Below are 16,824 nucleotides of genomic sequence, written 5' to 3' on the forward strand. Positions count from 1 at the left end.
GGTGCACACGCCCACACGTGAGGTATGCAGGGGACAAAGGAGAAAGCCCTGGCTGTGAAAGGGCCCGAGTGGTGGAAGGGGTTCCAGCACACCAACGGTGGGCTCCCCCTCTGGACACTGTGGTGGCAGCAGTGGAGAGACGTAGTTAGAAAGGGCAAACTCCAAGCCAGGCTCCAGGCAGGCACTCTGGGACAGAGAGGAGGCCCAGAGCTTGGGGACACAGAGTGGCATATTCCAGCAGCAGGCCAGCAGCTGGCTGAGGCCAGACGGGGGCTTGCCTGCCCAGGCAGCCTTCTCAAGGCACAGAAACAGGGGTGCCCGCTCGGGTCTAGGGAGAGGACAGGGTAGACACAGTGTGATGCCCTGGGGCTCCAAGCACCTGGCCCTTCCTGCCCTGCCTCTCATGGAGGGAGCAGGTCTGTGTTCCTCAGCATTTCCCACTCATAGCCCCAAGGGCGGGCGGGGAGCCGGTGGGCAGCTATCTGCAGCCATTTCCCACTCATGTCTCTTAACCAAAAAAAAAAAAGTGAAAACAAAAATGAAACAGGACTCACTAAGCAAAACATACTTATTTAATAAGAAAATTGCTTCTTTTAAAAAATAGTGTCTTCACGTGCCAAGGCATGCACAGGGAGCTGGAGCAGAGATGGCTAGGCGGCACTCCTGAGATGGGGACTGGAGACAGCATCCTGAGGCAGCTCTGGGCTCCCGGTGCTCACAGCAGGCAAGCTGCACCATCTTACCTCCAGCCCCACAGCCTCAGTCAGTGTCTCCGTCCCCTTCCCCTTCGCTGCCGTCCAGGGGACTGGGGACCTGCGGAGGGGCAGACGGAAAGGACGGTGAGGCTAGCACTTGCACGCACACACGCACACACACACACACACTTTCCTGCATGTAGGAGGACCCACCAGCTGAGCAGCGTCCCCCAGCCAGGAGTCTGACGGACAGCTCCTTCTTGTTCTAAAATATACACTGTACTAGGTCCTTTGCAGAGCCCCCTGCACCAAACTGCCCTGCCGGATGGAGGGGAGCAGAGTCGCCTGAGCGGGTCAGGGTGGGAACGCCTGGCAGCTGAGCATTGGGCACAAGCAACCCTTGCTTGCAGCAAGGAGACCTGGACTCAGACTGGCCAAGAGCATAATCTAGCACTAGCTGGTGAACCATGCCCACAGGACACAAAGCAGTGGGAAGAGAGGGAGGCAGCCAGTACCAGATGGAGGCAAGTTTCCAGGGCGCTGACCAAGCGGTCACATGCTCTGGGCCCACCCCTCCAGCTGCATGTGAACTTGGGAAGTGACACTTGCCCATCTATCTACTAGGAGGAGGAGAAGCACTACTGCCCAGCCTCCCCACATGCAGGCTCTGGGCCTGCTCCTCACGACCAGTGCCTACCTTGGTGCCTGTCCGGGCCGCCGCAAGTGCAGTGGCACTGAAATCGTGGACGGGCAGGGTGCTCAGCCACTGGGCCATGGACCGCTCGTCCCGCTCAGTGCTGACGATGGTGGGGTAGATATGCTGCTCCTTGAAGGCCGCCACCTTCCCCTCCTCCTGTGCCCAGTCCAAGGGCTCGTGCAGCCCATCACCGCCAAAGCGCTGGTTGTACTTCTCGAAGTGCACCCTCTCCAGGACTAGGCCAAGCCCTGGCGCTTTGGGCACATCCACCTTCTCCTCCCCCCAGCTACGCTCCAGCACGCTCTCCGGGGCGTAGCCCTTCACGATGGCCACCACCAGGCCCACCATCTTCCGAATCTGGTGCATCATGAAGCTCTGGCCCTTCACCTTGATGACAGCAAACTCCAGGCCCTCGCGCAGGAAGGGCTCCTCGCAGTACATGTCCAGGATGTAGCGCCGGGCACTGGGCTCCCGCGGCCCCTTCTGCGAGGTGAAGTTGTGGAAGCTGTGGGTGCCCTTGTAGCAGGACAGGAGTCTATTGACGAGCCGCAGGGTCTCTGGGCTCAGGCGATAGGTCTCGTCCTGCATGTCGCGGTCCTTGTGGGCGAAGGCAAAGGTGGGCAGCATGTACAGGTAGGTTCTGGCATCACACTTGTTCTTGGAGTTGAACCCACCCGTGACCCTCTTCAGCCCTGGGGGGTACACGAGGAGAAGCAGGTGAGCATGGCGCAGGACTGGCTGCCCACTCACCACGCTGAGCACAAAGCGCTACCAAGAGTTGGGCTTTGGAGCCCGGCACAGTGGCCACACCTATAATCACCACAACTCAGGAGGCCGAGGCAGGAGGGTAGCGAGTTCAAAGCCAGCCTCAGCAATGGTGAGGCCCTAAGCAACTCAGTGAGACCCTGTCTGTAAATAAATTGCAAAATAGGGTGGGGATGTGGATCAGTAGTTGAGTGCCCCTGAGTTTAATCCTCGGTAACCCCCAAAAGAGCTGGGCTTTTGGGTCCTGAATTCCTATCTCAGAATGAAACACAAACACAAGCCCGACCGACAGACCAACAGAAGCATGTGGGTCTGCTGAGGCTGGTGCTGGCAAGGGTGTGACGACACTGAGTGGCGGCCAGCCTCTGGGTGTAGACCCCTGCGGCCTGCACATGCGTGGTCACGAGCCGACTGAGAAGTGCTGCAGTGGCCAGGGACACTCTTGCTCCAAGTCACGCTACTGACACGGCACTTGCAGCAGAAAGACTGGACACAACCTCCAGGCCCACAGGCACAGACCAGAGGTGGAGAGAAAGCAGCCCTGGACTCAGGAGCAACCTCCAGAAGCTGAGCACAGGCCTTTGGTATGAGGAACTGTTCAGTAAAAGGGCAAAACACAGGCTGGGACACCCGGGGCGTATGGCTGCACTTGCACAGGAAATCCTTGGAAGAATAAGGAAGAGCCCAGTGAAGTGATGCACACCTGTGACTGTAGCAACTCAGGAGGCTGAGGCAGGAGGATCCAAGGTCAAAGCCAGCCTCAGCAACTGAGTGAGTCCCTGAGCAACTGTCTCCAAGTAAAAAAAGTTTTTTTTTTTTTTAGTAGTGCTGGGGATTGAACCCAGGGCCTTGTGCATGTGAGGCAAGTACCCTACCAACTGAGCTAGATCCCCAGCCCTAAATACAAAAATTTTTCACAGTTTGTATTGTGTACAATCTGTTAAAGGAGATTGAGAAAGTGGTCACCAAAAAAAAAAAGCAGCAGCAATAGAGACTATGATGATCTATGCCACCCAAGGCCTAAAACCACCTGGCCCTTCAGAGAAACCCCAGAGCAGGACTGGATGGCTCCCGGGAGCAGTGGCCTGCATGCACAGGAAGCTGGGTTCATCTCCAGCAGCACCAAAGAAAGAAGGACACCCCTAAGCAGTCACCAACAGACACAGATCACAAGTACTAACCAAAAAAGCTGTTAATTAAATGGAATAAGGAGCATCAGTTAATCCAAAAGGAAGGGGGAACGAGGCACAGAGGTCAAGGGGGAAAAGAGCAGAACGGCAGTCTGCACAGTCACACCACCCAAACAGCACAGGCCAGGCACGCCACTTGCAAGGCAGAGGTGGTCAGGCTTTTCTCTCCTTTTTGAAAAGGCCTTCCCCAGCACTGAAGAACAAAGCACTTGGGTGCAGCTCAGCATGCACGCAGCGTGCACAGGATCCTGGGCTCAAATCCTGACACCACAGACCCGAGAGCCTAGAAATCCCACTCATCAGACCTGCTAAAGAACATCTCCTCTGTCCTGACCATGGCCTGGACCGTCACACCCAGCTCTACAGGACAGGTGCGGCAGGAGGACCCGGGGCCGGGGCCCAAAGGAGGCAGGAACACTGAACTCCAGAAGCAGGACTGAGCAGCTGCTGTACTCTCTGGCCATTCCCAGGGACATGGCAAAAGGAGGGACGCCTACACAGCCTCCAGTCTAGAAACCACCCACCCCTGGCTACAAGGCTTACCCAAAATCCTGATGTGGGAGGGAAGGTGGCTGTTGATCTTGTCTAGAATGTCATCAATCAGCCACACCTTCAGGGACACTACCTGGCCAGCTGCAGACACACCCTGTAAAGGAAGCAAAGTGAGGAGTGACCTGGCCCTCCAGCTCAATCTATGGCACACTGGTCCTAAGATAAGAGGCCAGCAAATGCCCCAGCCCGCACACAAGTCCTGCTTCTCGAAGTACACCAAAGGCAGGAATTCACTGAGAAGGCAGTGTCCACACCCACAAGGTTAGGGCAGCAAAGCTTGCTGCAGATGACCTAGGGCCCAACAGAGCACTGAATCAAGGAACAGACTAGCCCTGGGCAGTCAGGAAGCAAAATCCCATGTAAGACCCGACTCCCAAAGATTCAGGAAGAAAGAAGGTACAGTGTAAACCACAGGATTGGAATGAGCGCAGCCAGGAACAGGCTCCCTGTCTGCCACAACAGGAGACGCCTGGGCACTGGGAGGGCAAGGTTCTGCACAGGCCAGGAGGGGCCTTGGGAACACAGGTTCGGACGTGGGGTGAAAGCTGACTCCACACTACACCCAAGGTGCAGGCGCCACACCTGCAATCCCAGCACCTCAGGAGTCTGAGGCAGGAGGGTCGCAAGTTCCAGGCCAGCCTCAGTAACTTAGACCCTGTCTCAAAAGTAAAAAGGGCTGAGGATGCCGCTCAGTGGGAGAGCGTCCCTGGCTTCGATTCCCACTGGACAAACGCCCACGTTTGGACAGGCTCTCTTCATCAGCTCAGGTACATTTTAACAACTTCTACCTTGAAGACAACTGGATATGTAAACGGAAGAATGAAATAGAGAGTAAAGCACTAAGACCACAGAACTGCGTCCCAGCCACTGGGGGTGGAGGCCTGGGAGGTGCAAGTCTGAGGCCAGTCTGGGCAGCATAGTGAGACCCCTGTTTACCAAACAAAAATTTCAAAAACCCACAAACAACAACAGGAACCACAGAACTGCCTCTGCTTTGGGACACCAAATCTATCACTGTCCTCATGCCCTGAAACTGAAATTGCAGGCCACGGGTTCCCCACACCTCCCTCTAGGGCGCTCTGACTCTGGGTTCCTGCCTAGCCTGCAGATCCAGGAGACCCACAAGCCTTTGAAACTACGTTACTCGGAACAAGATCCAAAATTTTATTCAGATCCCCAGGGGACCGTGACCCACAAATCGCTGTCCAGGACAGACCCCGGTGCCTCAGGCAGCCTGCAGGCCAGGCAGGCAGAAACCAGGGATGAGAGCCAGCTTGTTCCCAGTACTGGGTGCCACCAAGAGGCGCATGCTCTCAGGCCCCGTCATCCCACCTGCCCATACAGGTGCCCTAGGTGACACACCTCCAGCTCTAGGGCCCAGGCCCAGGCACAATAGTCCCATGCTGGCCGGGGCTGAGTCCAGGAGGGGTCGTAAGCCCATCAGAAACGCATACTGGCTCAAAGACCTGGCGCATGCACGGGGCAGAGCACACCCAAGAGGAGTCCGTGTTGCTCGCGTGTTGCAGTGAGTGCGTCCTGCACACGCTGAGCAAAAGCTGACAGTATACCGTGTACGGGCCCTCACATGTGGCTTCTAGACGGCACACCTTCATTAGTGTGGCCAGCTGTGTCTGCATCCAGGGGCTGATGTGGATGGATCTAAAGCACTGGTCACAGCCACTGCACCACCTGCAGAGGCAAGTCTACCTGCGACAAGTGAAAGGAGAGCGTGAAGGCCAGCAAGGACACAGTGGGGCCAGCGGTGGGCACCCGATGCTGCCACTGTGAGCTCGTCCTGCTCCTAGACTTCAAAGAGAAAGGTCTTTTCCATTTAGGCTCATCTGTGCCTGTCCTGCCCGCCAGGGTCATGACAAACAGAGCACCAGGATGGCAGGCAGCCAAAGCTGCTGGTGCCCACAGGCAAGGGGCAGGGAACACCACCCACCTTGTCAGTGCGGGCACAACGCTGGAAAGACATTTTCCTCATATCTTCCCCGTGATTCTCAGGAATGCAGCCTGCCTGGACCAGGGCAGATACCAGGTCATCCTCGATTGTCTTGAACTGTGAGGACCCCACATTCCTCTGGAAAAGAGATGGGACACTTCACTTCCCTGGAGCCTGCAGCGCACACACAGCCAGCAGCTGGGGATGAGGGAGTCCACTGGGCCCAGTCTCTGCATGGTCCACACCATAGCACATGGAGCGCAGCAACCCACATTGTATCACTGGCATCCAGCCCACAGAGGACAGCCCCACCCTGCCACTGTCCCTGACAGGTGACAGGGCCTGCCAAAGCTGGGTCTGGCATAGCAGCTTTTACTAACCCTTCAGCTCCTGGAAAAAGCAAGTGAAAGCTGTAGAGGCAACTGCAAGGAACAGACAGAAGCCTGCTGCTTGATGAGCTGGATGGAGAGATGGGGCCTCCCTGCCCTCAGCAAAGAGGCCCGTGGCCCTACTGACCTTCTGCGTCCAGGAGCTGCACAGTCCCTCCTCTGAGTCTGAGTGTGCCTGGCCCATTTGACACCCCATTCAGAAGGTGCTGTGCACCCATCCCAAGAAAAGGAGGTGAAGTCACCAGCTCACTCAAGGCCACATGCAGGGAAGCCACTGAGATGGCCCACCACCCTGGGAGATGACCTGTGTGCCCTGAGGACTTGGGTCCCTGCGTGAAGCCACAGTGGTGCCAAGAGAGCAGAGCTGAACCCAGCCAGCCTTTGCCAGGCACAGTCTCACCTGCATGCCATGGTAGCCCTTCCCTGAGTAGGCCATGAGCAGTACAATCTTGCGCTTGGGCAGTTTTCTTGGCCGCTCCTCATCCTCGCTGCCCCTGAGCCTCTTGGGCGGGTACTGTGCGTCCTCCCAGATCCAGCCACCTCGGGCCTTTCTGTCCTGCTGGTGTGAGGCCCGTGCTGGGTGCAGATCCTTCCCGGCCATGATGGGTAGGCTGAGAGGACATGGAAGTGAGTGGGCCAAAGCAGGCAGGGGCAACAGGGTGCAGACCTGGCAGGCTGTACCCATCAGGCCCATTCCAGCCCTCACTGGGGACCTTGCCCAGGGGTGGCCTAGTATGGGCTGGTCATGGGGCGGGGTCCTCAGCAGGGATGGGTAGCACAGGACTGCAGGAAGCAGGGCCCTTGTAGGACCGCAGCCCACGGCAGAGGCAGGCGGCCCATGGCAAAGGAGAATAGCAAGGGGCAGGGGACGAAGGGCGGGGAGGTGAACAGTGCAGGGAGGAGGGGGCAGCGGTGGGCAGCCTGAGGCAGCGGTGGGGCATCACAGGCAGAAGGGGACAGAGGCAGCCAGTGACAGCCGGCACAGAGCGGGTGGGCAGCGCTGGGCGGCGTGGAGCAGCAGGTGGCCTGCCCGGTCTTTACCCGGGCGCGCGCGGGCCGGGGCGCGCCGGCCACCGTCCCCAGGCTCTCCGCAGCGCGGCCTGCAGGCCCGGGACACCCATGCGCGGCGGGCGGGGCGCCGAGCTCCGAGCTTGCGCAGCCCCAGTCCCAGGAGGTCCTCTGACCTCCCCCGGCCCTCCTCCCGCCGCCCGCCGTCCTCGAGTCGGCCCAGCCCGCGCGCCGGGACCTGAAGGGCGCCCACCCTCCCCACTCACGGCCGCCGACGGAGCCGAGGCAGAACACGTGAGCCAGGGCGGAAGCGGGCGGGCGCCCAACGGCAGCCGAGCGGGGGCAAAAGTCCTCCGCGTCAAGGTGAGGCGGAGCCGGAAAATATGGGGACTGGATGGGGCGGGGCATAGGCCGAGGCTCCCTCCCAGGCCCCAGTTACCAAAGGCCAAGGCCCACAGCAGACATCCACAGAAGAGAAGCCCTTGGCCCTGCAGTATCCCAAAAGGGAATCCATTTTGTTAGGGTTAGGGTAAGGGTATGAATGAGCCACTGTGAGAATTCCTAGAATAAACAAGTGATCATACCCGCTGACACATTCATTAACTCGCCCAATCCTTGCGCCCTGCCGGAGTGGCAAGCACCATAGTCACTGAAGAGGATCCTTGGAACAGAGAGGTACATCCCATGTCCGAGGTCGCACAGCCGCACCCCTGGCACTGACAATGCACCGCGGGTCCTTGCATTTTCCACCCACTGGCTTGGCAGGGTGCAGACAGCATGGGGCCCAGGATTCCTGGCTTATTGTGGGTATTGATACAGCACTTGCCGTTGCCAGGCACAATTCCAATCGGTGTCACGCTAGCTGGATCAGTCCTTGTGGAACCATGGATAAGGCTGTGCTGTTTCTCCACATTACAGTGGGGGAGGATGAGGCACAGGGCACTGAAGGGGCTTGTTTGGCATTCAGACCCAGCTTTCACCTCTACTGTATTTTATTTGCAGTGTTAGGGGCACCGAAGCCAGGTCCTCACGCGTAACAGGCAAGCTTTCCACCACTGGGCTACACCCCAAGGCCCCAGCTGCATGTCTGCTCCTAACACTGACTACTTATGCCTCTTGCCAACCTTTTATTTGTTCAAGCAAGGATGACATTTTTTAAATGCTGCCACTTTCATTTCCTTTAAATGGAGAATGTTTAATGTCATGGAAAGCTCATTACATTGTTCTTGTTTTTTTGCCAAAGACTAGTGTACAATTTTCCAGAGTCAACATGGTCCCTGGTCAAGCACCCACAGCAGACAATGTAAAGGTCAGTCCCCCTGTTTTCTGAATACCACATTCACCCTGAGCACCCTCAGCCTGCATTCCTTTTGACTCTTTCAGAGATGAGAAGTGTAGCTGAACTCTGCCCCACCCTTGCTGACTCCCAACTCCGCTTTCCCACTTGCCCTCACAAAGGCTCCCTCCCAGATGATCCAGGACCCTCTCCCTCTCCCCTACTCAGGATCCTAAGATGAATCACATCTGCCAAGTCCTTCCTACCAGCTACAACATGCTCCCAGTTTCCCAGAAATCGGGGCCTGCACACCACAGGGGACCTTGACTCAGCTGACCACATGCTTTAATTTGGGGCAGGAAGAAGCCCTGTAGGTACACAGGGCAAGTATGTTCCATCCAGAGTGCAAAGCCCCGGGGCAGGAGCATGCCAGGAGGGCCCCAAGAAGGGCTTGCTCCCTCCTAAAGGTGGAGGCTTTAGGGCCAGGGGCATCCACCTAGAGCCTGTAGGGTGCCTGCTGAAGGAGAAAGCCACAGGAAATAAGGCCAGAGTCTGGGACCTTGTGGACACAGAAGGTTGTGGCTTTGGTGCTGAGAAACCAGGAGACCAGAAGGCCCAATAGATGCCCCTTTCTGGGACCATTCACGGACTATGTGGAGTGGGTGAGGCTGGTGGCCAGAAGGGGAACAGGAGAAAGTGACCCACCGTGCATGACAACTCCCAGGCCATCTCACCTGCCATTATTCTAGGAGGGAAGGGTCCCAAGCATAGGCACACAAGAGCACCTGTCCCATCACAGAGGAGCCGGGATCCCTTCCCAGAGCAGCTCTCTGTGCCTTTGCAGCTTGAGGCATCTGCGAGACACACCTCTCCTGGTGGGAGCGCACAGCTGGGCAGTTCTGCGTCTGCTGGGGCCACGGTGTCCCCCTGCAGCCAGCAGAACACAACCCAGCCTGAGGTGCTGTGCTGTGCCCTGGGAGGTCAGTCTCCATCCCAGCCAGCCCCTCAACACACTAAGTCTCCTGACCAGTCGCAGCAGTCAGCAGCCAGCAGCCAGCAGCCAGGTCCAAGCAAGGTGCTCCAGTCTTTGCCTCTGATGTACTCCTGTCCCCCACAATACTCTGTGCTGGCCACACCTGCTCCCTCCTTAACAGATGATGGTATCACCTCAACTTGAACCTGTCTGTGGAGGGCAAACTGAGGCCCATGAGAGGGGATAGAGGCACAGGGTGTACTGCTTCTGTGCTAGAGCAGGGACCGTACACCCTCCTGGCTAAGAGCACTCACCCTGGGCCCCAGTGCACAGGCCGGCCTCCTGGGCCACCTCTTCCCCTCAGGCTCCAGTGCACAACGCCTGCCCAGGCTGGGGAACTCAGGGTGCCTTCAAGAAAAGGACAAGCCATAGACATGGGGAGTCCTCAGTAGCTCCCGGGCTCAGGCAGAGGAGCAGGTGGGCACAGGGCAGTGAGCCATTCTGTGTGATGGGATGGTGCACATGACCACACATTCGTCAAGACCCACAGGTTGTGCACACACACACCCCCACCCCAAAATGAGCCAACACCCTGTCTGGTGGCTTCAACAGCACCTCCCAGGACCATGGCTCCTCAGCACAGGACGCCAGGGCGCAGAGACAGCAATCCACTCTGTGGGCCTCCCTGCTTACTGCAAACCTACAACTGCTCAAGTGTGAACCCAGAACACCAGGGCCCTGACACCAGCGGGCACGTCCCTCACAGGAGCAGGGCCCCAGCCCGCCCCGCCTACCCCGCCCAGGGAAGTTTCTTCCCAGCTGCCAAGCACCTGTGTGTGCTTCAGGTCTCCAGGGCTCCCCAGACGGACCCTCAGACTCTTCTCCTCAGACTTCCAAGATCTGCACCTCCTACTTCCTCCAAGATGCAGCCTTCCAAAGAATTCCATTTAATACTGCAGTTACTTTCCTTATGAACACAGCACAGGTTGGCTGTTGGCCTCTCCACTCCAGACACGGGCACTTACAGAGTTGAAGAGGGGCCTACGTTAGTGCATCTGTTACTGGGGTACCTGTAGAACTGAAAACCTGGACTTCCTGAGCAAAAACACTAACCTTAGGATCCCACAATAAAAGGGCAGAATTAGCCCACTAAAATGAGCAAAGGAGCTGAGGCAGGAGGATCAGTTTCCAGGGCAGCCTCAACAATGCCATGAGACCCTCTCTCAAAATAAATGAAAAGAGAAAGGGCAAAGGAGCCACAACTGTAACCCCAGCTACCTGGAGGCTGAGGCAGGAGGACCAGTTGTCAGGGCAACGTAGTGAGACTCTGCCTCAAAATTAAAAAGGACTGGCTGGGGCTCTGTGGCCAAGTGCCCTGAAGGTTCTCACAGTGTGCAGGGGTCCTGGCAGTGTCGAGGGCTATGGCAGCTCCTGTGTACAACAGGGGTTCCACCTGACCCTGGACACCGTCCTGGTCCACCTCCCAGAGGAGTCAAGCCAGTGGATGCCCTGGGCCCCACTACTCCCCTCAGCCTGGGGGGCTGTTTCCATTAGGAGGGCAAAATATGGCATGAATCCAGAAAGCTGTCCCTGGGTCTGGCTCTGATTGGGCTTTGCTCCCAGAGCTAGGTGAGCTGCCGTGGGGACCGTGGGAGGCCCCAGAATCCTCACTTGGGCTGGGGGACACCATGCTCCACAGAGGGACCCCACACCTGAGAAGACAACTGGACTTGGAAGACAGTGGCATACCAAATAGGACATAGACACGATGGGTAATTCCAAAGTTTACTTCCCTCGAGGCACACGACACAGGTGAGGGGAGGACTCACACATTCACCCTAATAAGACACAGGCCTGAGCACCACCTCGTGGAGGGCAGCATCCACTCACAGCACACGCAGCCACAGCCGTGGGCACCAGGAGGGGCCAAGCAGGCAGGGCGCGGCACCCGTCTGCCGCGGCTCTGGGTTCCCGTCGGCATAAAACAATAAATACTAACACGGGACATGCAGAAGGGAAGCCGGGGCGACGAGGGAGACAGGGGTGGGGGTTTTCTCATACATCCAAGCACAGTGGCGACATTTCAAGTATTGCAAGGAAAACCACACGTTTCTGTGCATGTGGCACATGACCTCTGAACCTATACCATGGGCACCACTGACCCACATCTGCCTCCGTGGATGCTCAGGGATACATTCAAGTAAGGCTGGCAAAGCTGAGCCAAGCCAGGGTGGGCAGACCAGGGAGGCCCAGGCAGGGCACCCTGAGCACACCCCACCCTGGGCCCTGGGAGACAGGGCTCCACCCAGCCCAGAAGCCGCCAGGCAAGAAGCCTTGACATCAGGACCAGCTGTGAAGCCCCGGGGAGGTTCTGCATGTTACTTTTCCTGTTGTACAGAAGGTCCACCCTCCCCTGCCCACCATGTTCAGGTGGGGATGGAGGCTGAGCACTGCCTATCCTGTGGCCAAATAGCAGGACGGTGGGAAGCAGCCAGCCAGAAACACCCATACTGCAGTGGGTGTCCGGCAAGAGAGCCGTGCCATACCCTGGCACCCGTCAGGCACCTCCTGCCCCCCACGACGTGGCACCCACAGCAATGTTCAGGCCCACCCAACCTTCCAGAGCAATTCCTCAAACACCTAAAATTCTCTCCTTTGAACAACGAAAAAGAAAGAACTGCAGAAAAATAAGACACATTTTAGGAGTAAAGTGTGAAAGAGGACATCTGTTCTGCGTTTGGGAAACTCGGTGCTTCACACTGTCCCTAAGAGCCTTTCAGCCCACGGACAGCGTCTCCTGCAGGGCAGCAGTTCCTCCCAGGACCACACCAAGGGCTGGGGAGGCCGTGCACACACACACTGGCGGGTCTCCTCGTGTGTATACACCTATGTGCGTATCCACAGCTCCCGGGTATCCATGCGCATCCACATGCTCCCCACAGAGCAGGAAAGGGTTCTTGCAGTCTGCACCGTCCACGCAGCTCTCCAGGCGGTCAGCATAAAGTGCACAGGTGGCCCACAGAGCTGGGTGGGTGGTCTCAGAGGGACAGTTCCTATAGAGAAGGGCAGAGACCCAAGGACGCACCCTTGTTCCTGGGCAAGCGACTGGGCAGTGAGCCCTGAGGAAGAGCTTGCTTTGGCATGGACACAGCAATGCTGTCTCAGGGCCCCGCCTGTCCTCAGGGCTGCCCCAGGCTTTGGAGGGTGGCAGGTACCACAAACACCACCTGCTACCACTCGGCGCCTGTGCCTGCCACGGGAGGCAGCCACAGGGAACCAGTTTGGAAATCCTGCAGAGGGAGGGAGCTGTCCCTGGCACCCTGCGGTTCACCTCCAGGAAAGACCAGCAGCCTCTGAAGCAGGAGACACACCACATGGTGGGGCTTGAACTCCATGGCTCCACCTAGTGGCCCTCCCAGGGGCCGGCGCACAGACTCAGCACCATCAGCCACGGCTGGCAGGCCTGTCCTGACAGTCTGGCCAGCACGTGGACCCCACCCCGCAGGGTTCGCAGAGAGGGTCCAGCCCCTCGGGACAGCACACCAGGCAGTGGGTCAAGCGCAGATGCCAGTTAACAAGGCAGAGAGCCTTCTCTCGATGCACAGCTTGCCTGCAGAGGGGAGGGAAGGTGAAGTGGACAGATGTAGAGCCGCCCTGCGCACCCAGCCGGCCTGCCCTGGCATCCAGCCAGCCTGCACTCACACTTGGCCACGCTCTCAATGTCTGCCTGGTCCGTGAGCATGCGCTGCAGCCCCTCCAGCAGCAGCAACGCCTTGTGGTAGCGCGGCACACAGCCCTCCCGGTGCTGGAACATCTCATCCAGGGCGGCCGACTGCACCTGCGGGAAGGGCAAAGCTGGGCAGGGTGACACACCTCCTCAGCAGGGGACACACTGAAGCACTGTCCCATGGGGTACAAGCCCAATGGTCCGTCACCACCACTCACAAGGCCAAGGGCAGTTAGAGCTGTGGATACCCCCAGAGTAGGTGTCCCACTCAGCCCAGCGTGGCCACTGTGCTATGAGCTTGGCCTGGAGACACCTGCCCGCCATGTGGCCCAGAGCACTCTCTTACTGTCATTCAGACCACCATTGGTGACAAGGTGCCCTGGCGGCAGCCCGAGCGGGGGGGAGCGAGAGGCAGGGCAGGTAGGCCTGTCCCTGTGGTTGGCCAGGCTTTTGTTATGTGTGTCTTATCTCAGGAAAGCAGCCACAGAGGTCCACAGAAGCATGCCTGGGACCCCAGTGTCTGGAGAGAAGATCTCTTTTTTAGTTGGGGAAGGTGACCAGGATGCAGCTGGACTGTGGAGGTGGCCGTGGGCCAGGTCCAGGGACGCCCTTGCCATCTAGCTCTCCAAGCCAAGAGACCAGCAGCAGCCCAAAGCCCCCATGGGCCTCCAGGGTCCCAGCACAGCAGCCCGCCCTACCATCTGCACAGCGTGACTGAGGATGAGTCTCTCAGCGGTGACACCATGGATGCCGTCCAGCAGCCGCTGCTTGTCCAGAAAGAAGCGTTGTAGTCGCAGGCTCAGGCCCTGACAGGACACCACGCTGGCCTTGTACAGTTCGTTGAGCCTGCGGACCACTGGGGCAGGGAGGAGGGCACAGGTGAGGTAAGCCCAGGCCCACCTTGGCCAGGGAGGGCTGTGTGACAAGGAAGCTCATGGTGGGAGGGCTGGGCCAATGCCAAGCATGGAGGATACCCGGGCAGGGAGCAAGCACCCACCCCACCACAAACCCCAAGGCTCCTGGCCTCCATGCCAGGCTCAGCAGCACCCACAGGGGTGAATGATCCCAGTGGACTACACCAGCTGCTCCTCCACCTGGCCTGGGCTGCCCATGTGGCCTTGTCATTTGTTACCTGCCCACTGTCCCCGCTCTCTCACATCCGCTGGCTCCTGCCTCCTTGGACCCACCCCTCAGCCATGCTACCACAGCCCTCACCCTGCTTCACGGTAGATGAGAGGCAGAGCTTGCCGGCCCGGATCTGGTCAATGGCGGTCTGCAGGCCCGAGGACAGGAGCTCAGCCACCTTCAAGTACAGCACCAGCTGCTCTGCGAAGCTGCAGGAGAGCCAGCAGGTCAGAGGCACAGGTCCTGCCCCAGGGCACTGCCCACCAGCCCCACCTGGGGCAATACCAACCCCCACTCGCGGCTCAGCAGGCTGATCTGGTCGGCCACTATGCTCTCCTGAAGCTGGCACTCAGGTCCCCCGGCCCCCTCGCTGGCACTGCCCTTGAGGGCAGCGATTTCCAGGACAAGCTGGACGAAGGCAAGTGTGAAGCGCAGGCTGTGCAGGATCTCTGTATGCTCCTGCTGCAGACAGGAGGGGCGCTCACTGCCAGCACAGGCGGGGGCACGCCCACACCGCCACCCCACCGGGCCTCACCTCCATGAGCGTCTCCTCTGGGAGATCAGGGGCCTCAAAGGTCACAGCCCCATCCAGGTTGACAGAGAGGGGGTCAGCAAAGCTGCAGCAATGGCCTGGGGCAGGGAGCTCAGGGACAGGCTCACTGCAGGCCCCAGGCAGCAGGTGACGGGCAGAGGAGCCAGCAGAGCCCACTGTGGGAGACAGCTGGTGATGGAGGTGGCAGCCCCATCCCTCTCCTGCTCCACAGCCCCCAGCCCTGCAGACTCCACACTAGGGCCCAGGTGGCCTCAATTCACACCCCACTGTGGCAGGGAAAGCCCAGCAGGCCACATTAATGGCCCCCAGCCATTGGGGGTCCCACAGGACCCCACCTGGGGCACTGCAGGCTTCTGCACACCTGAGCCCACATCTACCCAAAGGTGGAGGCACTTGAGGCCATGAGGGTGCAAGGTTCCCACCTAGTGGGGCTAGGTTCCAGGGAAGGTAGGGTGTCCCAGAGAATGGAGCAGCCCACTACCTTCACTGTGGAAGTGACAGGCCCCAGTCCAAGTCTGTGCCAAAACCAGGGGCAAGTGGCCTACAGAGGACAGCCTGTCAAGGTGGATGAACCCAGAGGCTGGCGTCCTGGCCAGGGGCCCAGTGTCCCAGGCACCATCCCTGCTCAAGGTACAATCTAGAAGAGCCACAGACCTTGCTTACTGACTGGCCTGGACACCTTGGGAGTTGGGGCTGAGCTGGGATGGCCCTCTGCCCATCTCAGGGCCTTGGGGCCTCGGAACTACCTAAAGCTAAAGGATCCCCAGCCCCAGGGTGCTGCCTCAGCCCCAACAGGTCCTCACCTGAGAACATCCTGGTGCGGGGTCCCTGGGGCGGTGTGGTCCCACTGGGGGGAGAACCCACAGTGAAGACCACTGGGGAGGGGCTGCTGGCTCCCCCAGCCCGGGCTCCTGGGTGCAGGTTCCCTCCGAAGCCAGCAGAGGGTGCTGGGAGACAAGGAGGGCTCAGGGCCTACTCTGGGGCAGTCCTACCCGGCCCCCAGACATTGGCCCCAGCCCCACCCAGCCCCACCGGCCCTCAGCCATTGCCCCCGGCCCCTGGCCCACCAATCTCCATGGGCTTCTCCTGCAGGCTGTCTGTGCTGCCAGAGTCGGAGGCCTGGGTCCCAAACGCAGCCTTGAGCAGCAGGTCGGTGAGGCGGCTGGTGCTGAAGGACCTGCAGATGCACACTGTAAGCAGCCTGGCCCCGCACAGCTGTCTTTGCAAGGACAGGCACAGGCAATACCGTCAGCCCTCCACCCACCAAGAGCAGATCCCACCAACAGCTGCCTCCGACAGGCAGCAGAGGCTCAGGAGGGAAGGACTGGCTGCAGGGCGGCCAGGTCTGAGCAAGGATCACTGAAGCCACCACAGCGGGTGGCTGAAGCAGGACAAGGCTGGGGAGCTCGCCTCCCATCCCCACTCACCGGCCAAAGGGGCCCCTGTTGTCCTCAGCAGGCCGCAGGCCAGAGCCCAGCTGCTGCCCCTGAAAGGGCCCCACCTCTGAGAGATCGGGCAGTGTCCGATTCCGTGGGGGGGTCATCACCACGCCCTGCCGGGCCAGGAGAGCCAGCAGGTTCTGGGAGCTGGGGGCCTTAGGGAAGTCGAAGGAGGGCAGGGCCTGGGGACAGAGCAGCCCTGAGCACACCTGCCTGGGGAGCCCCCAGGTGATGCGAGGGTGAGGCAGGGTGCTGCAAGGGGCCAGCAGGCAGGCACAGAGGCCATCACACCTAGCAGCTGTCTGCAGCTGTGGGAGGCTGAGCCCGGGTGTACCCCGTCTGGCTGACTCTCCCTCACCCGGTCCCTCAGTCCACACACCCCAGGAGTGGCCAGTCCTGCTACAATGCCGTGCTGCCACTGGAAGTTGGCCTCCCAGGTGCATGTCCCCTCCAAAGGGCGGTCACGGGGTGTCACATTAAGGACCAGCCG

At 59.3% G+C, this 16,824-nt stretch overlaps 2 protein-coding genes across 4 annotated transcripts in view; both read right to left on the minus strand.

Moving 5' to 3' along the window:
- Positions 1-550: 550 nt before the first annotated feature.
- Pus1 (pseudouridine synthase 1) lies at positions 551-7,576 on the minus strand. 2 transcript variants are annotated; one of them, XM_026409695.2, is made up of 6 exons: positions 7,508-7,576; positions 6,634-6,844; positions 5,845-5,982; positions 3,891-3,993; positions 1,393-2,084; positions 551-813 (listed from the first exon to the last, which is right to left on the minus strand). In XM_026409695.2, the coding sequence occupies exons 2-6, from the start codon at positions 6,832-6,834 to the stop codon at positions 760-762; spliced, it is 1,188 nt and encodes a 395-aa protein (XP_026265480.2). In that variant the 5' UTR covers positions 6,835-6,844; positions 7,508-7,576; the 3' UTR covers positions 551-759. The 2 variants fall into 2 exon arrangements, with proteins under 2 accessions (XP_026265480.2, XP_026265479.2); XM_026409694.2 differs by lacking the exon at positions 7,508-7,576 and adding an exon at positions 7,275-7,500.
- Positions 7,577-7,773: 197 nt separating this feature from the next.
- Ulk1 (unc-51 like autophagy activating kinase 1) overlaps positions 7,774-16,824 on the minus strand; it is a 28,686-nt gene continuing 19,635 nt past the window's right edge. The window contains exons 20-28 of one of the 2 annotated variants that reach the window (XM_026409693.2): positions 16,323-16,516; positions 15,963-16,072; positions 15,699-15,842; positions 14,878-15,050; positions 14,632-14,801; positions 14,433-14,551; positions 13,916-14,073; positions 13,193-13,328; positions 7,774-13,100 (exon numbers count right to left, since the gene is read on the minus strand). In XM_026409693.2, coding sequence (XP_026265478.2) covers positions 13,045-13,100; positions 13,193-13,328; positions 13,916-14,073; positions 14,433-14,551; positions 14,632-14,801; positions 14,878-15,050; positions 15,699-15,842; positions 15,963-16,072; positions 16,323-16,516 — 1,260 coding nt within the window. In that variant the 3' untranslated portion in view covers positions 7,774-13,044. Of the gene's footprint in view, positions 13,101-13,192; positions 13,329-13,915; positions 14,074-14,432; positions 14,552-14,631; positions 14,805-14,877; positions 15,051-15,698; positions 15,843-15,962; positions 16,073-16,322; positions 16,517-16,824 lie in introns of both variants that reach the window. The other variant, XM_026409691.2, reaches the window with a different exon arrangement.

Source organism: Urocitellus parryii, chromosome 3 (assembly GCF_045843805.1).
Source record: "Urocitellus parryii isolate mUroPar1 chromosome 3, mUroPar1.hap1, whole genome shotgun sequence".
Taxonomy (NCBI): Eukaryota; Metazoa; Chordata; class Mammalia; order Rodentia; family Sciuridae; genus Urocitellus; species Urocitellus parryii.